At 48.1% G+C, this 21,438-nt stretch overlaps 2 protein-coding genes across 2 annotated transcripts in view; both read left to right on the plus strand.

Moving 5' to 3' along the window:
* LOC125760398 (PI-actitoxin-Afv2a-like) overlaps positions 1–11,873 on the plus strand; it is a 33,901-nt gene extending 22,028 nt beyond the window's left edge. Inside the window, exon 4 of the mRNA XM_049420446.1 lies at positions 11,698–11,873. Within this exon, the coding sequence (XP_049276403.1) occupies positions 11,698–11,717 (20 nt within the window). The 3' untranslated portion in view covers positions 11,718–11,873. The remainder of the gene's footprint in view (positions 1–11,697) is intronic.
* A 3,842-nt stretch (positions 11,874–15,715) lies between these two features.
* LOC119374266 (uncharacterized) lies at positions 15,716–16,540 on the plus strand. The gene has a single exon (XM_037644342.1). It carries the CDS (start codon positions 15,716–15,718, stop codon positions 16,538–16,540), a length of 825 nt encoding a protein of 274 aa, XP_037500270.1.
* The last annotated feature ends 4,898 nt before the right edge of the window (positions 16,541–21,438 follow it).

Here is a 21,438-nt window from a genome sequence, read left to right on the forward strand (position 1 = left end):
CGCTCTAGCATATAAGTTAACAATGTCTCTTCGCGCCGTTCCTAGGTAGATATAAACTGTCAATCACCTGTGGCGTATACCCGTACACCGTGGCCCGTGGTAAACGGGTATGTGCCACACGTGTCTAGTGGAAAGGGTTTGACGACGTATGCGACAAGAATTTAACGTTATTTATGTCATGACCCGGCCGTAATATTCGTCAAATCCTCTTACTCTCCCATGCAAATTTTGGTCTACACCAAGTTAAGGAGGTGATCATGAGAGCACCCAGACGTAGGCGGCCAGATAGATAGATAGATAGATAGATAGATAGATAGATAGATAGATAGATAGATAGATAGATAGATAGATAGATAGATAGATAGATAGATAGATAGATAGATAGATAGATAGATAGATAGATAGATAGATAGATAGATAGATAGATAGATAGATAGATAGATAGATAGATAGATACGGTCAAAGTGCCAGAGGCTCGCTAAGAAATGCTTTGCATTTAAAAACCGTCATCGGCAGCGTGGACCCGACGAATGCAAAGATTAAAAATGACGATCCCTGCAGGAATCGAACATGAGCATTCTACGCGGCAGTCACTTATTCTACCACAGAGCCACGCCAGGTCTAGAAAGACCCTTAGAAAAAACACCCTATGCAGGCGTGATGTCGGTGCAACATCAATGGTGGTTTTGGCGCCAGCTGTCTAATTTAATAACAAAGCAAAAACGCTACATATGTACTCCTATGATACAGGTGTCATGTCAGCTTAACGTCTGTGGTTCCAGTGTTGGCTCCGCCTTTATAGCAGTCTAATATACATTACCGTTTTATTCCTGTGATTCACCAAGCTAAATTCAAGCGTTGCTAGACCCTGGAGGAATACGCTAACGAAAGTTAGGTATGATGTTCATTTGAAAGCAACGAAATGTTCACTTCGTTTCGATAATACTGACCTATGTGCTCTAACGTGAGCGCTGACGTTATGTCAGACTGGAGTTACCCTTTAAACGCCAGTGTTGTCCACGTGCCTGATAAGCCCACGATGTGCAAAGAAGTACTACACTTACAAAAACACGTCGATCCACCTCGTAACGCTTGGCTCAAAGCCAGAAAAATGCAGCGTAGAACAATTCGCTGACTGCTTCGCATGAAACCGATTCCCACAAGGCGTGGGACCTGCCGAATTTTTTGGCGGACTAGCTCTACTCCTCAAGGTACAATCCCAGAAAATGCCATTTTCCATTAGTGTGACCTTCAAGCTCAGCCAACGTCATGCCAGCGTCTAGGGGCTCATTCGATGGTGTCTTTGAACTGCGTGAGCGGCGTAAAAATTGTGCACACATTGGTCGCAAGATGGCGCAAAGTTCTCACCGATGAGTTCGCGCCGACGTTTCTCTAGCGTCTCAGCGCGTCGATTCGAAGGAGTTTTGAAAAGAAATGCTGGAGTGGAAATTACGTCCCGAAAAGGGAAGCCATGCCTCCTTGGTTGATCCCATGCTTCCTACCACGCGCCTCGCGTTCCTTCGCAATGCGCGTCGAAGCAACCTTTCTAGAATCCAACGTTGGGTCAAAGCAACGTTTTAAAAGTTACGGCTCCAATCCACGCTGTGATGACGGTTGGACAGCGAAGCGGTAAACGACACCCAGGATGATTACCCATTGCGACGTCGCTTGAATTAGAATCGTGCAGGAGTGAGACTGGCGTCTGGCCTTCACCGGTACCGATGGCCAAGAAGTGCGTCTGATTTTGCAGGCAGGCCATGCACGTTTCATCACGCACAACCGCCTGACTCTACGCGTTCAAAGCGGTGACGCATTCCTTTGGGTCATCCAAGTCGTCGACGTCCATCAGCCTGTCGACCTCGTCTCGGCCTGTCTCCCCTTGGTCCGGGAGATGTTCGAAACTCTGCGTGTTGAAGCGAATGTTGTTGAACTTGTAGAGTGTACCCTGGAGAAGAACGTGTAATAAATTAAAAATTTGCACGTTTGAAACGGTTGATAGCATAGTACCTTCCTCGCTTAAGCTGAGCGCATATACGAGGAGCGGCGTCGAGAACGTCTATTAAATTTAGAATCTGCACGCTTGAAAGGCAGCATTCGAGCACGATGTTTTTTTACGAAGCGTCCGAGCACGACGCCGTTCTCTTTTTTTTTTTTTGGCCCACGTGTTTATTACCCATGCGTTTTTTTTTTGTCCACGGAGACGAAACCGATGGGGAGCTTTACTGTAAAAAATAGCTTCAGGGAAACGCTAGCGCCGCGCGTTGGCAAAGACCAACTACGGCTCAAGGTAGGTATGCTCTCTTGTCGCCACCGCCACAGGCACTGGCTGCATCCAAGTTCACAGCGCGTTGGCGACGATAGCGCTTACGGCGCCGATCAGCGTGTGGGCCGAGCAAAACCGAGCTATCCCTCAACAAACGTGGTTTTACCGCGTTCAACGGGGGCAATATATCCCTAAGTCCATTTAGAATGAAATCTATTACTAGGTATCACATTTGGTAATGAAGGCAATGAAGGGATACTTGGTAATAAAGCTTGTGCAGCTGTTCTTTTGAATTCGTTCTACCTGCTGCAGCGATTGAGTTTTATACGTTCTGTTTATATTACGCAGTTTTTCGCTATAGCACCGCGTTTCTTTCCTCGTACCAGAAACTTTGTTTTTATTTTGGCAATGTGCATTGACAGGCTCATGTACTACTTTTGTTCCTTAGAGCTCCTGACTGTTTTTTTTTTCAAACTGCACCGCAGCTTATTCCAGTGTATTGGGTATTCTGCACCGCTGGCATTGTATGGTACTGGTTGTTGCATATTGCCTGAGGTAGCTCACACTACTCTGTAATAGCCCCCCCCCCCTCCTACCACGCACTGCAATGGCTAACTGGTGCTATAGTTTCGAGAGTAAGTGAACAATTTAATAGACAGGAAAGAGGTGAAACAAAGGATTTCACTAAGAAAACAATGTGCCCACTGGCGAACTGTCAGCATCAAGGTTTCAGGACGTAGAGTACAGCTGTAAATAATTAGCATTTCCTTCTAGCTCCTGTGAGCGCAGCCTTTGTTCGATGTCGGTACTGGATTGTTGACTTCGTGTTTCCCCTCCTGCAGGATCTCGGCCATCCGGAGGATCTGTTTGCTCAGGCCACCATATAGTGGCCCATGCAAGGCTGCCTTCGCTCGCTTCTACTACGACTGCTGCGACCAACTCTTGCCGCCAGTTTGTGTACGGAGGATGCAAGAGTAATGGCAATAACTTTGCGTCTCACCGCACCTGTATGTCTGCCTGCGCATCTTCAATTCCCTTGGGGCCCAACCCACGCATGGCCTAAGCAAAGCGCTCGCTCTAATTTAACGCCTAAGTCCAAGGCCTCGGCCTAAGAAAAGGGTGGAAACTCCTTGGATAATTCGGGTGAATGTATTTGCTCAAAGAAATAAAACAATCCCACTCTAGCACTCTTGCCTCCATCCGTCTTAGAACAACAAAGCATTTCAACAAGGAAAGTTCTTAGGCGCTGAATCTCTCCGACCGTCGCCGTTTTCAAGCCAGTGGCACTTCGCTCTGTCATGAGGCGCAAAGTCATCGAAAGAAAAGGCGTCAAGTGAAGAAAAGCCGACACACCACACACACACACACACACACACACAAACACACACACACACACACACACACACACACACACACACACACACACACACACACACACACACACACACACACACACACACACACACACACACACACACACGCGACTGGTTTTTTGCAGTAGCCTTTTCTCACGACGACCATCACATATAACCTTTTACGATTTTGAACAAGGCTCCAGTGTGGGAGCCGAAACGTCATAGATATTCTTCATCTCGCTCGGTCTCCATCATTGTTGTTACGCATGAGTCATACCGACCAAACGAGATTTCAGTACACCCTGGACTTCAATATCAAATTTGGTACAGCTGTTGCCATTGATCCTTACTCCTTATGCAGTAAACGGTGTGAGAGCTTACATGGCTTATTCTTCGATAACATCACGCTACGCTAGTCATTTATATATTTGCTAAGGTAAGTTCCGACAGTTCATAATCCGAGAGCAGCTAAATTATACATGTCAAGCTAATTCAATGGGATTATATAACCATGACTGCCGAGTGGTTACGGACGATCGAGCGTCCTGTCAATGGAACCAGTGCTATCACGGCATATCAGAATGATTTCAAGTGTGACCACCACCCAAACCCGAGCACACCGAGTTTTTCTCAGTGAGGCACCAGTGACCCATTTCGTTGGAAGACACTGTACAGTGTTCCCAATGCCTCTCACTCTCACGGCACAGAAATGCGCTGGGGCTCATTGAAAAACGCTGTGAGTTTTTACAGGGCTGCCTTGCTGTGTCATATACCGTCGATAGTTCTGTCCTAATGGGTATAGTTGCAGTCACCCCTCTCCATTCTCACGTGCCTCTTTCGTTTAGCTTGCCGATTCAGAAGCTGTCTTTCACCTGCTTGAAGCATTTCCATTATAACCTTGCATACGTCCCGTTCTGCTGTCAAAAAAGTCCAGCTCTCCGATTCGCTTCACGAGCTCAATGTAGGCAGCTGCCATTTTCTCACGTTTCGCCTCGACTTCGCTTTGTCTGAACATCCCCTAGCTTGTGCCTTCGAATACCCACAAACGTGTATTTGAATCCTGCCCGGCACCTTGAGGAATACTATCCTTTTCACCATGACCGGATGAATCCATTGGTATCCGCGTGTAACAATAAGGCCTTTCCAAAAAACACTCACATCACCACACACAATGCGCTCAATAAAGATTGATAACCTATACGCTTCAAAACACCGGCTTCCTAAATGCAGCAATATTATTGCAGTAAAATTGCAATATTATTACAACAATATTATTGCAGTAAAAACAGCAGTAATAATACTGAACTTCGAAGATTTTAAACAAGCGCCTTTGCTTAATAAGTAAACCAAATTCGATTTTGAAACGAGATAAGATGCCCTGAAGAAATTTGCTGACAGGCAATGCTCAGACGACATTCTGCGAAATTCGAAAGGCTCCCGCGTGACCAAAAATTTTTCATCCCTGAAATATCCTAGCAACTCACTGTTTGCAGTGCAATAAATCAGCAGGATATTTTTCGGATACATTCGAGATGGTCGCCAAAATGGCTGGGACGTTTAGCGTGGAATGACCCCTTAGGAATATTGTAATCGCTGGTAATATTATTGTTGTAGCAATTATGTGGACAGTAGGCATGATTTTTGCTGTTGTGGTCGCCGTCATGTCTCGTATAAAGTCCAAATTGATAACATCGCCCCGCCAAAGATATGTCGTACGCGCTAGTAAAAGCGCGCGAGCTGGCCGGAGCTGGCCGGCTCCGCGCTAGTAAACCCGCGGAGTCGGCGCTAGTAAAAGCGCGGAGCCGGCCAGCTCCGTCGCACGAAAGGCGAATGCGATAACATCGGCGCGCGTGCGAGGCCTGCCGTCGATGGCTCCTCCATCAGATAGGAAACACCCCGCCCGTCTTTCGTCGGGCAAAGGAATATGAAGCGGCGCCAGGTGGAGGGGTGGAATTGCGTCGCTCTAACAACAACTGAGAACTTTGATGATAAGGGCGCGGTCGAGAGAGCTGGCGCGCTATCTCGACAGGCATCAGTAGAAGGCTCTTATGTGTGCGGTTCTCTCGAAGCTTACTTTGCGCTGAAACGGTAGGGAGCACGAAAACCGCTTTGCTCCCGATGGAGGTGGTATTCACCTAAACCAGCGTTTTTTTACAGCGAAAACTGTTGACAGAAACAGCCGATTTCGGTGGCGTAATTGTCAGCCGCCACCGCCGGTGTCCGGAAAAGCTATCGCGCAAAATGCGCAAAAATATTCAGGATGGGATAGGCTTTCAAGCCGGACCCGCTGCGTGGCTTTCAAGTATTTACCAAAGAGGCACGCCGGTGCTTCAATCTCTTTTGCAAAAAGACTCTATACAGGCGTCATGTCGGGCGAGGAATCAAACTTACAGATGTAATATAGCATGGTAGGAGAGTAGAATAACGACAAGGTGGCGCACAATGCCAAGTGCGCGAACGTTGGGTTGCTTAAAGCTTTCAACCAATTACAAAGGGCTCAGCCATATTTCTACATCGCCACCAGCCAAAAAATGAGCAAAATGAACATATCTCCTTATAGATCTGTAGCGGGTACTCCGCTTCTCCGCAGACTGGGAAATATGACATAGTGGCTGCTTTCTTACTTCGCAAAATTATGATTTGGGAGTATTAGATACCTTACAACTGTACTCGCAGTAGGCACTTCAAGAGGGTTTACAACGTGTTCTAGAAAGGCCGTTCTTTGAGCTGTGCTGCGTGTTCCACTCAGGCCTGGCTTTTTTTTACGTAAACGATATTACAGAGTTCTAGCATTGAAGGAAGGTAAGATGTTCGCTGATGATGTGCGCGTGAAACTAAAGTGTTCCACTATGGGTTCCACTACGAAGAAGCTGCAGTAAACGTAAGCCTTTTTAAACTCCCAGGGTCACTTACACAACGTAAGTCTCGAAGCGCGTCATCAATTTTATTTACTTTGTCATTTAATGAGCACGTGAATTATTGCGTGGCTGTTTATTAGGAATTCCAGTGAGTCCACAAAGTAAAGGAGGCAGGAATTTTTTCGGGGGTCATTTGTTGTGTCCGAAAGCTGAGGTATTCACTAGTGTTTTCGCCAATAGCGTTTACGTCCCTGAAAAACGACATTTTTTTTCCTTACTGCTAACAGCTACCTTCCGCTTGACTTATACGTCGAAATGAGCAGCAGCCCACTCAGGGCTGGGCAGTATGGCGACACAAAAGTATTGCGAAAGTATCTTAAAGATACAGTTATGTATTTCCTTGTTCGTTTTCTCCTTGATGTGGATTGAAGTCCCGTCAAGGAGATGATCGACGTCGATGAAGCAGGAGGCAGGTTGGAGTTAATAAAACTTGAAGGTATATTGCAGCGAAATATTTACAGTCATATGTACATCTTGCCGAAGCACACTGATGATAACATAGACATCAACAGCATCTTCGTCTTCTACTTAACTTTTGTTAAGTTAGAACCTAGAACACTGTTACTACATACAAAGAACCGAGTCTCACTGTTCAACCACCAAGTGGTTACGGCCCAGACGAAAGTTGCATCGTACGGAGTCTTACTGATCGATCAGTTTAAGTGATTACAGCCTAGACTGAAGGGAAACGAATTCCGTCCAGTCTTAAGTACTTTGCGGTAAACAAAGAAAGGGGGAGGTGGCCACTGGTGGTCCGCCTCGACATTCCCTTATCCAATCCGTTTATCCTCAGATTAAGCCACTCCCTACTGGGCTGTCCCTAATCTCGACAGCAGTGTCTTTACAGTGCAGACAGGCGTTTTGACACTCTTTCCCATCATGGCTCTCCCTCTCCTTATCCCACGCTCTCAGGGATTCTCACGGTCGAAACACCTGTATCTTAGCCCTGGTGCATTCACGCCATTTTCCCATACTCATCGAGTTGAACTCGCGGCGCCAGTCGTTAAACGGTTCCGGGAAAGAAAAGGCGTCTGCGTGACCCTGCCTCCCACGCATTCGACCTTGCATTGTTGCAAAAGCACATGTCGGTCGTTGTTGGGGTCACGCATACTGTCGCCTCGAGCGACGGCATAGATCAGGGGATGTCCTCCTCATTTTCCCACACATTCGGGCCGCCGACCTCTGAGAACGGTCGCTTGACGGCAACCCATGTTGGCCATCGTGGGATCGAGCTGCTCCCTGCAGTTTGCTTTCCGTTGATAATTGCACAGTCAAAGATCACGCAGAGAGGGAGCCGAGAAAGAAGCTTTGTACGACGTACAGTGGCCGCGCCGTCCCGTCTGCAGTTTCGACTTATGAGCGGCGAAACCTAACAGATACTTTTGAATATATGTTTTTCTGTATCGAGATATATTTGGAAAAAAAACGTATTTTTATCTCAGGAGTGATATACTTTTACCGTGTATCGACTATAACGCGATACGATGCAAGACACACGTATTTCGTTCCTTTTCTTCTGTCGAAAATGAGCGGACATGTTTCCATGGGGCAGAGGAAGACTTTTTTGGGCTAATCCAAGCAAAGCCGTGCCGCCGGTCGACAACGCGGGGGGGGGGGGGGGGGGGGGGGGAAGGTTTCCCAACGTGCACAGAATTGCCCATGTGGTCACCCGTCCGACACCGCTGACGGCACGATCTTGGACGCACTATTGCCGGCCTCAGCCGACGAACATTACTGCCGCTAAAGGAAGGTGCCGCACCCTTAATTTCGCGAGCCTTGCGTTGATGCCAAACCGACGCTTTCTAAAAAACAGCCTATTACAGGAGTTGCTGCTGCTGCTGCTGCTTAATGCAGTTAACGAAACAACCGTCTCAGAAAAATAGATCTCGTGTGTCAAATAAATGTATTACTTTTCTTAATTCACCGGTGTTCGATGGGGATTCGAGCGGCATGCGTGACTTGCAAGCATAAGTGTGCGCCGCGTAATCATCTAAGAGGAGGGGGAGGGGGGCAATATCTCCCTCATACGTTTACTGAGTCGGATCTGTCCCGTCATCGTTTAATCAGCTCGGTTACGGCCACCCACGTTTTCGACAATAATAGCGGCCGAAGGCCCTTCATGTGGCATTTCAAGAACAGTTTACTGCTTACCATCTTTATTTCAGGAAGCAAGGTAGCAAAGGCAGGCCATTGGAAGAAGCACGTCAGCGCTTCATCTTAATTTTTTTTTCGTACATTGTGAAGCATGTTGTCTCGTTGGACTAGACCAACTGCAGGGGGGGGGGGGGCAGCGATGACACTTTAGCCTTCCCAATGTCGATCCCTGCGAACGCCTTTGCTTGAAAGATTCAGTCTGCTGGAACAGTAATCACAATAAAGCGCGTGGTAAATGTTTTACGGAAGATCCACATTCCCGAAATACAAGAAAGTGTTCTAGTATATTATACTTGTGTTTGAATTTCTGTATCTGTATTTCGCAATAAATGTTTCTTCCTTTTGCAAAAGTTGTTCGGAAATATCCTGTTACGACACACACAGATGTATCTCATACGTCGGCAAACTCACTCATAAGTCGACTCACACTCACTCAGACTCAAATCAAGCTGTGAGTCTGAGTCTGGGTTAGTCCAGGTGAGTAATATTTCGGTGAGTGTGAGTCCGAGTGAGTCGGATTGAAGAACATTTTCGTGAGTGTGAGTCTGAGTGAGTTCGGTAGAGGAAAATAGTGGTGAGTGTGAGTCCGAGTGAGCTCTAAACGCAGAATATATTTCATGAGTGAGTCTGAGTGAGCTCCACTTTTAATTGCCGACCTATGATCCTATCCACTCAGCTATCTGCGAGCGTTATATACGCACCCTTTACCGCTGGCAGGGCTTATAAGCGTTTCTTCATTACCAGCGAGATGGCGCGAGGAGCGCGACGGGCGTAAGGAGCCTTCATCTGCGCGCCTCCATGCCTCCGACGGAGTGGCGCGCACATGAAGGCTCCCTAAACGGGCGCATTTCGTCGGCCGCTCGCTCGCTTCTTCTAATATTTGCGCAGGGAGAACCTTGCCCTTCCGCTGTCTGCTCGCGCGGTATACTAGCGGACAACTTTTCTTGGCAATGAAGGGAAAGCTACGGGGCGGAGCGTCTGCAGATATACTGCTACGTGAAGTAGTCCGGTTTGGCGCGCGTCTCGTAACGCCTGTGGAAAGTGATGGCTAGCATTGCATTTCGACGCAAACGCTGCTTAGCGTTTAAGGAGCGGGTAAAAGGCGCGATTTGTTCACGCACGCAAAAACGCAAAGTGACAACGTATAAAGTAAAAGAAATACAAATAACTCGCTTGTGAGCGCTGCGTTCCGTCTCAAAAAGCTGCATGTAGAAAATGAAGGAGAATTTTATATATCTCACGCACAAAATACGGACGCAATTGTGGGACTACATTCATTAGCTGTAGGATACGTGCATTGTGGCTCTGTAGCTTCATTGCCAAGAAAAGTTCTCCGCTAGTATAGTTGCTACCGGGGGGCAGATGTTTATGCAGCGTAGCAGCGCGTCCATCACGGGCCGCTTTTCTTGCTATCGCATTCATTGCTTCGCCCTTGCGGCGAAACTGACTTTTTAACACGAGAGTGCTTTATTTCGGGGTCTACCACGGCTCCACTGACGTATTTCCGTCACGGATATGACGTTGTAAAATACAAAGACTAACAGTGGGCAAAGAAAAAAAAAGTTCCGTCACCGGGAATCGAAATTACGACGCCTCGCTCCGCAATCGCAGCGCGAAACGATTCGGCCACGGACGGCACGTCCTTCGCAATGCTAACGGCGAGCTATTTATATACACCATTTGCCGGTGGCTGTACTCAGAGATCTGTGTTACAGTGTGTTTTGTCATGACTAGCGAAATGGCGCGAAGAGCTCGAAGAACGCGCTTGAAAGGTTGTCGCCATTGCGACGAGCGCCCGCGTTTGCAGGGCGTGGTCGATTGTGCGTGCGCTTATCTCGTGATCGCGGTGGTTTGTATGTCTCGTGTTCAGAGCACGAATGTCTCTTGGCTCACTGCAGCGGCCGCTTTTGCGAAAGGAGCGGGGTGCTCATGCAGAATTAAGTTACAAATGTGACAGTTAGTTCGCTCTCGTCCTGTGTATGTTCTTTCCGTGCGTACTTTCTGCTTGAGCAGCGCGTTGTAAGTTTGGAGCTGCTTGCCGTTCTTCGCGTGACATTACAATTTGTTGCTGTAGCATTCATTCCTTCGCCCTTGGGGGGAAAGAATACGCAACAAACGCTCAACTACGTCTGTGAATACACGTTTCATTTTCGCGTTATACCGATTCCTGTGATAGAGGGATCACCCATGTCTTTTTTACATAGTGCTTCGTAATATAATTTTACAGTGTAGTTTTTTCTTCGTCTAAAAAAAGTTGATTCTTATTTTGCTAATGTGCATCGATACCTCGACTGTGTTTTATTCTGTAACGCTGTTTATTGTAATGTATCGCGTATCCTGCGCAACTGTTATTGTTTTGAATTTCGTATTGTAGAGCATCACGGGTCGTTCACACCACACTGCACAACCAGCTCCCCCCACTGTAATGTCTCTATGGCACTTTGGGTAGGAGAGTAAGCAAAATATATAGAAATAAATAATAAGGAACAATGGACTTCGCTGAGAAAATGGTGCGCTCATGGTGAAATGTTAGCATCAGATGTGAGGACGTAGGCTATAGCTTAGAACAGGGGTCGGCAACCTTTTGAGGGGGAGGACCAAGTTGCATGAAGCCGACACAGCGGGTGGCCGGATGTCAAATCGAGGGGGGGGGGAGGTGCTGGCAGACAAAGAGAAAAATTACGACGAATTGAAAATAATGTAGAAAACTGGATTAGAATTCATGTTCATTTTCAGCACGCATGTCACAAGGTCCCACGCAAACACAGGTTGCAAGCGAAAATCGCATTTTACGTCAAAACTGCCATCTCGGCTTTTAAATGGGAAGTGATAAGTGAAGAAAAGGGGGGAGCGGGACATCATGCTTAGGGACGCATAATACTGACTCGCGGGCTTCAGGTTGCTGATACTTGGCTTACGATAATTAGCATTAACGTGCGCCTCTTACGAGCACAGCCTTTGTCCGATGTCAGTACTGAGTTGCTGATGCCTGTCGCTTCTCCTGCAGAATCTCGACCACCTGGATGATCCGTTTCCAGCATGCCACCATACAGTGGCCCTTGTAGGGCTGACTTCACTCGATTCTACTACAATGCTGAGACCAACTCTTGCCGCAAGTTTGTGTACCGAGGATGCAAGAGCAATGGCAATAGCTTTGAGTCTCACAGTGACTTCATGACAGCTGGCGCAACTTCCCTGCCAGCGAGGCCCGCACCACGCTTGACATGAGCCGAGCGCTCGCTCTGATTTAGCGCTTATTATAAAGGCTTCGGCCAGCAAAAATGGTGAAGGCGATGTCGCAGGGAGAAGAAAATTATGAAGCTGCTAATGAAGCATTAGCATGTAGCGGAAAACTGGGTTCATTGTGAGATTTTACCAATGCCTCAACAACTGCAAGGCACAACTGCAGCTGTTGCTGATCTCTTCTGTTACATATGATTACTGTGCCGCCAGTTTCCTTTGGCGTCTGAATAAAATTTGTTTCACACTTGCAGCCAGTGTACTCAGTCTAAAAAATAACATGCCCGGACAGTTAAATGTAACTCCGCGACAGTGGAATATACAAGTTTTATTTTACAACGCTGTTCAATGTGCATCAGTAGAAGAGCAGCACTTTTTGACCCACATCACGTTGATCGTATATGCTTCTGCTCGTATTCCTTTCCACTCATGCTTCCTGACAATCACATGAAATCGTTTTAGATACTTATGAATTGCATCAGCATTTCTGGTCATTTTCTCTCGTCAGCACAAGCGTCAGTCACATATATTGCTGATGGGTACTTCTCATGTGAATTACAAAGAGCGCCTTTGGAATGTGGACGCAAAGTTTTGGTTACTGAGAAGAGTACAGTATACCTTTGTGTGAACAGAGCAATTTAAAATGGGGAAAATTTGTAATAACGAAACGGTGGACATGTGTCTCTCCATCACTCCTATTATGCTGTTACTATGCGCTGTCTGTGTTATGCTGTTACCAGCGCTAAGTCGATAACAATCCGCGCATTGAGGTGCCATTTATATGTCAGTGCATGTTAATGTTTAACGCAGCCTCTATAAGTAGACAATATCAGCAGGTCAATCAGTACAAGGAGAGAGCAAACACAATTACATCAATTCATTTCTCACTGCTATTTAATCCCCCTTAAACCGAAAGACAAATCTAATAAAGCATATGTGGTCGCGAATGTAACCGGTGGAGATGTGGCCCAAAATAAACCGTGTAAGCTAAAAAATACGACAGAAGAAAGCGAAAGGCTGTAAGGAAAAATACAATTTGCTTTCTGATACATGATTATCCTGCAGCACCATAGCGCTGCTTGGTCTAAAGTAGTGCGTTTGGCTGTTTTAAAGTATACGTTAATCATAATTGCTCAAGGCAATGCGTCGTTCTTGTTGCCTTGGCAGCTTTGAGTGAACCATCCTGCAGTTATCAGGTACTGACTGCACATATTAAGATGACTCATTTCTGCTCCCAATACCACTACTTCGAGCCATGAACTGCAATTGTGTACTTGGAGCCAGTCAGAGATTTCGCCTTTTCTTTCGTTGCTGCAGAGAACGGGGTAAGTTCTCACATTGACGTGGGAAGGAACCCCGCGGCTGACGTGAATTCTAAACTGACCTAGATGCGACAAACCGAAAGTTCATGTCCTACACTGTATCGTCTTTAAATATTATTATTTTTGAGTGTTCTTTGTGCGAAAGCGATGGAATCATTATGAGGCCCAGCCTACCGTGGGACTTCGGAATAATGTTAATGACATGGATGTTTAGTGTACTCTTGAGCCCAAGCACACGGGTGCTCTTGAGTCATGCCCCCACAGAAGTGCCCCCGCCATTGTGGAAATGAAACCCCCCCAGCTACCTGGAGCGTAGCTGTATGATTTCCTGAATGAGGTGCATCGTTACGCCCTAGTAACCACTCAGCGTAAAATTTTGACTGCACTGAAGAAGCATTACTCCAACGTGGATCGCCTTTTCTTCCTATGCAGCTTTTCAAAGTGCAGCACCGAAGCGGCTGTTTGTGGGTATCGCTTTAAATGTTTCGAGCGAGCGAACGATTGGCATAAAGGAGGTTGAAAAAGAGAGAACGCGGAGCGTGAGCACAGTTCAAGTACAGATGGGCACTCCGGACACTCGTCTCCCTGCTTGTGCATTCATTGAAAACATTGTGCATTCATTGAGAACGAACTACCCAAGTCTAAGTACAGCGCCATCTACACTGGAATCCTGTTGCGCCCTAATATCGCATCGTGGGTGTCGGGAGTATGTTGCCTAAATGACATTCGAGACTCTTAGTGTAGAAATAAAGACGTATGGCAGCTCCACTACTGTAAAACCTGAGGAAGTGCGTCGCGCGAACACCCAGCGATTCCCGTTCCCAGAGTTCCTACTGCTCCGTTTACCAAAGCACCAATAGCGCCAATGTGTGAGGTAAGCATGTAGGGTTTTGCAAGCACGAGTAGAATCTTGTTAGGCAGGTTCACAGACTCGGTGCGCGAGATATCAGGTACTTCTTGCTGTGCTTTATCGACTTCCTGCTTGTTACAGCAGTTGAGATACGCGTCGTATGCAGCGAGTTCTCTCAGGTTGTTTCCCCCATCGGATGTACTCACGTAGTGACTCAGCGCCGCGCCGCCGCAGAAGCGGTGCAGGGGGAGGGGCATTCGCTCGCTTGGCGAGGCGGTGGCCCCCTCGATTGTGCCCCGTCGGAGTCCTCCCCATGTTTCCGAAACTTTTTAGCGACTTTAATTTAATTAGTGTGATTACGTCTTAGCACATTTTGTTAATTATGTTATTTTAGACCTTGTTCCTTCATTTTAACCCGGCTTTGAGCATTGCTAGCCTCCTCATGGCCTGTACTGAGCGCTTTACTGTGAGTGTGATCACGCCACAAGAGATGGATGGACGGCAAGCCGTGCCCCTAAAGTGTTCCGCACTTAAAGTGGAAATATTCCCAAGTGACGTGCGCGAGTACCTTACAGGTTGCTCCATGCGTAACTAAGGAAATGCAGGAAGCATAGGCCTTTCCAGACCGCACAGGTATACTACACCTTAGAGCACGTTATGAATTATTTTCTTTTTTCTTGTCACAAAATAAATGCGCCAGAGTTCTTTTGGAGATAGTAATAAACTACGCGAAAAGGCGAGGACGCGAGCAAGAAACATACAGACATTCATGAGCGTAGTTTTATTTTCTTTTCGCGCAATTTATTAACGTTTAACAGCTAAGAACCAACTAGTCCGCCAGAACATCTTTTTGTGGATGTCTTCCTATGTTATGTTGATAAGGCAATGACGAGATTTTGCCTATCGTGTTTGCCTTACAGAGGAATAATGTTGTATTCTTTTTGCAAACAGTCATGTATTACTTGTCCTAGATGTCGACATGAGCACAGTAGCAAAAAAAAATTTTTTTTTGAAACACTGGATAAGTAACACGCATTTCAAATACAAGACAAGCATGGACTACGAACTAGCTCAGTAATCCACTTCTAATCCTAACCAAATTCAAGCTGAAATATGAATGGCTTCACTTGATTTCGGCTCCTCCAGTATTTCACTGCCTTAAACTTATCGACGGGTTCGTTTGCTTTATCCATTCGCCCGACCCGACGCTGCGGTCCAAAGGATTTTGTCCTGAGACAACTGTAGAGACAATGGGGATAGCTTTCTGTGTGGATCATTGTTTTGCTTGTACCCATGAGCTTACAGAAACTGATTACGGACTGGCAATTGTGCTGCAAGATTTGTTATTCTAGCGGCCATCGTCGTCTGCATCGGCTGACTATTAATTATGGCGCGCACAGGCGCATGTGCATGCGCACGCTCCTCGTTCCTCGTGCTGCGGGCTGCGATGAAAAGAAAACGAAAAATAAAGAATAGTCTTCTTCTGCTCCTGCCATCGGTCTGAACGGTTCCCTGGTTTTTACGCTCGCCGCCACACGCATTGTTATAGTGGATCTAACCTCAGTCCCTATAACGTGGTGACACGGACGTGATCGCAGGGCGAGCACTACATCATGGACGGGAACACAAGCGACAGACCGACGATCGGCGCAGAGGGCATCGCCACGGTGCAGATTCACCTGCCGTCGTTTTGGCCCCAGAATCCTGCAGCCTGGTTCACGCACGTGGAGGCCATCTTTGCCCTTCGGCGCATTACCTCGCAACAAGCGAAGTATTGCCACGCTGTCTCCGCGCTCTCTACGGAAGTGGTTGCAGAGTTTCACGACCTTGTGTGCACGCCCCATGAAACCACACCTTATGACCACTTTAAAACGACGGTGCTGCAACGCAAGTCTGTGTCTGTGCGCAGGCGTCTCCAGCAGCTTCTCAACGAAGAGGAGCTCGGCGACCGGCGACCGTCAGAACTGCTACGTCGCATGCAGCAGCTTCTCAGTGGCTGTAAGTTGGATGTAAACAGCCCGCTGCTGCGAGAACTGTTTTTCCAGCGCCTGCCACAGAATGTAGTCCTTGCCTTGGCTACCGCACCTGACGACCTGCCCCTCGACAAGCTGGCGGAGCAGGCCGATCGCGTCGCTGACTATGCAGTAGGAGGTACTGTGGCTACGGCATCTAGCGTTCCGTTGTCGCAACTCGAGGACCGGCAGTCTCGCCTGGAGCAACTGATCGACGACCTCGCCGAGACTGTTAATGCCCTACGGCCACCGTCTCACCCCCGTCGACGAGACCGCGATTACCGTCCCAGATTGTCTCCGAGGTCTAGCTCCCGTTCCGGTCCTCGTCGACGCGTCTACTGCTGGTATCACAGCAACTTCGGTGCCAGCGCGCGTCAGTGTCGTCCTCCTTGCAGCTGGCAGGGAAACGTACCGCAGAGCCACTGATGGCGGCCAGTGACTCTTGCCATACGACAAGCCGCCTATTCTACGTCACTGACAGGATTGCCGGACATCGATTTCTCGTGGACACAGGTGCAGAGGTCAGTGTCGTTCCTGCCACACGACTCGACCGGCAGCGCTCTCCGCAGACTGCTCCCCTTCAAGCAGCCAACAACTCTGCCATCAATACATATGGTCAGCGCTCTCTCACCATCGATTTGGGTCTCCGACGCACCTTCCGATGGGTGTTCGTTGTTGCAGATGTACGCATGGCCATATTGGGTGCTGATTTTCTGACCCACTTCGCCCTCAGCGTTGACCTCCGGGCACGTCGACTCGTCGACACAACGACCAGGATGTCCATACAAGGCATCCTCGCACCTCCAACATATACCACTGGAACGGCGCCACAGATACCGGCATCTATGTTCGCCTCAATTCTAGCAGACTTTCCAGCCATCACGAAGCCTTCCAACCTTGAGCTGCCTGTACGTCACAACGTCACGCATCATGTTGTCACTACTGGCCCTCCAGTATTTTGCCGACCCAGGCGCCTCGCTGGGGACCGCCTTGCCATCGCGAAAAGAGAATTCGACCACATGCTGCAACTGGGCATCATCCGCCCTTCGTCGAGCAGTTGGTCGTCAGCTCTCCACATGGTCCCAAAGCGTGATCCAGGGGATTGGCGCCCCTGTGGTGACTATCGAGCACTCAACGCGCGCACCATACCTGATCGCTATCCCCTCCCTCACATTCACGACTTCTCTGCCAACCTCGCGGGAGCGGTGATATTCAGCAAAATAGAATTGGTAAAGGCCTACCACCAGATTCCGGTCGAGCCAGCGGACATCCCGAAGACTGCAATTGTGACACCATTCGGACTTTTCGAGTATGTTCGCATGCCGTTCGGATTGCGAAACGCTGCTCAGACGTTCCAGAGGTTTATAAACGAAGTAACTCGTGGACTTCCCTTCGTATTTGCATATCTCGACGACCTCCTGGTGGCTAGTGTTTCCCCCGAACAGCATTGCACCCATTTGCGTCTGCTATTTTCTCGACTCCAGGAACATGGCCTCCTCATCAACCCCGCAAAGTGTGTCTTTGGTGTCGACGATATTGAGTTCCTCGGACACCGTGTGACAAAAGAGGGAATCAGGCCGTTGGACAAGAAAGTCCAAGCCTTGCGCGACTTCCCTCGCCCAACATCACTCCGAAAGCTCCGCGAGTTCCTTGGGTTGCTAAACTTCCACCGCCGTTTTCTTCCCAACATTGCCCGCATTATCATACCGCTCACGGATCTCCTCAAGACCACCAAAGCTCCGTCCTCCCCACTGACTTGGACGTCTGACGCCGAAGCTTCCTTCTATGCTGCCAAGAACGCATTGGCGGACGCTACACTGCTGGTACATCCTCTGCACGTTGCACCAATGCGTCTTATCACCGATGCTTCTAGTGCGGCTGTCGGCGCGGTTTTACAGCAGTGGCAGCGCAACTCTTGGTATCCACTCGGGTTTTTCTCTCAGAAACTGAAACCGGCAGAAAACGCGTTACAGCACGTTTGGTCGTGAGCTGCTGGCCGTATATCTGGGCATTCGACATTTCCGACATCTGTTAGAAGGCTCAAGCTTTCACGTCCTTACGGACCACAAGCCTTTGACATTCGCTTTTCGCGGTAACCCCGATACTTATACCGCACGAGAAATACGGCACCTCAACTTTATTTCCGAATTCACTGTGGACGTCCGGTACATTGAAGGCTCAGTCAATGCGGCTGCAGATGCCCTCTCCCGTATCGACGCGATATCGGCACCCACACTTGACTTCGAAGAAATCGCCACGGCGCAACTTACAGACGTCGAACTTCGAGACATCCGCTCATCCACCACATCACTGGTGCTGTCCGACGTTCCCCTCCCATTTTCTTCCGGCACCATCACTTGCGACGTGTCACGGGGTCGAACACGTCCGTTTGTCCCACTCCGACTCCGCCGTCACATATTCAACAAGCTTCACGGCACAAGCCATCCAGGAGTTCGTGCTACGCAACGTCTCATTACGACTCGCTTTGTGTGGCCGAGTGTGAACTCCGACGTGCGGCGTTGGGCGCGTGAATGCGTACACTGTCAACGCTCCAAAACGACACGACATACGAAATCACCAATTCACTCATTTCGCCCACCCGATGCTCGGTTTGATCACGTCCACATCGACATCGTTGGACCACTTCCGCCATCCAGAGGTGCTCGCTACATTCTCACCTGTGTGGACCGTTACACCCGTTGGCCTGAAGCGTTTCCTCTCACCGACATAACAGCACTTACCGTGGCTTCAGCGTTTGTCAGTGGCTGGATCTCTCGTTTCGGATGTCCCAGCGTTGTGACCACCGATCGCGGCCGACAGTTCGAATGCGATCTCTTCCGCAAACTCACAGACCTGCTTGGCGTTCGTCATATCCATACGACCGCCTACCACCCATCAGCAAATGGAATGGTTGAACGCCTTCATCGTCAACTTAAAGCCGCCTTGATCGCTCGCCAGGCTCGTTCGTCTTGGGCTGAAGATCTTCCTCTCGTCCTGCTTGGCATCCGCTCGTCTTTCAAGGAAGACCTCGGCTGCACAACGGCGGAGTTGGTCTACGGTACAACGTTGCGTATGCCTGGTGAATTTTTCGCGTCAGCTAGTGTCGCTACGCCCGATCCAGACAGTTACGCTCAACAGCTTCGCTTCCTATTTTCTCGCCTGCGTCCTTGCCCTAGTCGGGATGCATCATCGACTGACGTTTTTGTCAGCAAGGACATGGCTACAGCGAGCCACGTTTTCGTCCGGCGTGCAGGAATTCGACCATCCCTTACGCCTCCCTACGACGGCCCGTTCAAGGTGCTCAGCCGGACAGAAAAAACTGTTACCATCGAGCTCAACGGGCGGGAAGAAGTCGTCGCTCTGGACAGAGTCAAACCCGCCTACTTGGCAACCGCCCCGCCGTTATGCGCTTTCGACCACTAAGCCGCCCCTGCAACCAAGGATTCGCCTGGCCCTCTGACATCAAAGACATTTTCTTTGACGCCAGCGCTACACCCCCCTTTCTCTTAAAGGGAGGGGGAGCCCTCTAGCGGCCATCGTCGTCTGCATCGGCTGACTATTAATTATGGCGCGCACAGGCGCATGTGCATGCGCACGCTCCTCGTTCCTCGTGCTGCGGGCTGCGATGAAAAGAAAACGAAAAATAAAGAATAGTCTTCTTCTGCTCCTGCCATCGGTCTGAACGGTTCCCTGGTTTTTACGCTCGCCGCCACACGCATTGTTATAGTGGATCTAACCTCAGTCCCTATAGTTATCACCGCTGAATGCGTCACGTATCCGTGTGTTATTGCCGTTTCAGGCACACAATCTACAAAGAGACAAATAGCTTCCAAGTTCCTCAATGGCTTATCTTTAGGGCTCTGCGAATAGTGAGTTTCAGAAGCGAATCGAATACGATTCGAATACGAATCGAATAGTGATCATACCGAATTGAATACGAATACGAATCGATCACTATTGGAATAGTTTTCGAATAGCAAGGTAACCAATTTTAAGACAGCCCTAGAATTCTACAACTTCTTGATTTCAAACGAGTGATCACAAATTTCAACAAAATAACGTTACCGTTACATTTAACTGACAAAACATACTACAGCTATGTAAAATGATGTAAGCTCGTATAAAGGAGCAACTGGAGCCTTTGAGTTATTTTTTAGCTGAAGGACGAATACAGCAGTTACTTCAGTATTAGAGGTAATACTTTGTCACCATCTTTTCAATGATGCCAGCACTTGAGAGTTAAATAATATTTCATGAATGAACATCATAAATCTCGTGATAATGATAGTGGTGAGGACACGTTCGCTTCGCCGAGTCTGGAGTTTAAAGGAAAAATTCCTTCATCCAGCAATGAGTGGAGCTTCGATAGTCCCATTAAAGCTTGAACTGTACGCATCTTGGCAATTCAATAATTAAACAAAAAAAGAAAAATGATCCTTTGGTTTCCCGACGTGTTGCTCCTTTCGGGTTTTTCCGTGCGTGCTGATTATTGGAAAAGTATTCGAAATGTATTCGGTATTTCGAATATGCGCTATTCGATTCGTTATTCGAAATTTTCGAATATTCGCACACTCCTACTTAGAAGAACTTCTTGTTGGGCGAGTTGGGCCATGACTTGTTCTAGGAAATGTGCACAAAGCTCGCCGCATGGACACAGGAAAAATGATGAAGATAGAGGGAGCGCAAACTATCAACTGATTTATTCGTTCTTGAAAGAGCTTATATAAGCTTCTGCAAACGTCACAAGGAAACGGGTTAAGGAGAGAATGCAAACATTTCGTGTCCACCTCATGTCAAGCAAATACTGCGCAGAAAATTGCCTTCTGTCTTACATACAATCTGTCATCTAATCCCACAATAACCCCTACTTACCTTGTCTTGTTATAAGTGCGTCGATTACAAGAAGGAGCACTCATTCGCATGAATGCGAACGGCCACATGAAGTTGTACGGTCTAAGTAGTGCATTGGACATGTGTTTCATGCATTTTCCTTTCCTATAATAATAACTGCTGGGGTTTTGCGAGCCAGAACCGCGATATGATTATGAGGCAAGCCATAGTCGGGGACTCCGTATCAATTTTTGCGACCTGGGCTCCCTTAACCTGCATCTATATATGAACACACGGGTGTTCTATGCATTTCGTCCCCATCGAAATGTAAAGGAATCTTACCTGCGCGCTCAAAATTTTCTTTTGCAGTGTGTATAAAGGATCCTGAAGAAAACTGTTGGAGAGTCCCCTCTTATTTCTTACGGCAACTTTCGGTAAAAATGCAACGCAGATAAAGACGTTTGTGTTGGAACAACGTTTGTAAAGGCGAAGGT

The sequence above is a fragment of the Rhipicephalus sanguineus genome, chromosome 11, assembly GCF_013339695.2.
Source record: "Rhipicephalus sanguineus isolate Rsan-2018 chromosome 11, BIME_Rsan_1.4, whole genome shotgun sequence".
In the NCBI taxonomy this organism is placed as follows: domain Eukaryota; kingdom Metazoa; phylum Arthropoda; class Arachnida; order Ixodida; family Ixodidae; genus Rhipicephalus; species Rhipicephalus sanguineus.

Coding starts and splice junctions, on each gene's coding strand:
- LOC119374266 (XM_037644342.1), top strand. CDS start 15,716: ATGGACGGGAACACAAGCGACAGACCGACGATCGGCGCAGAGGGCATC.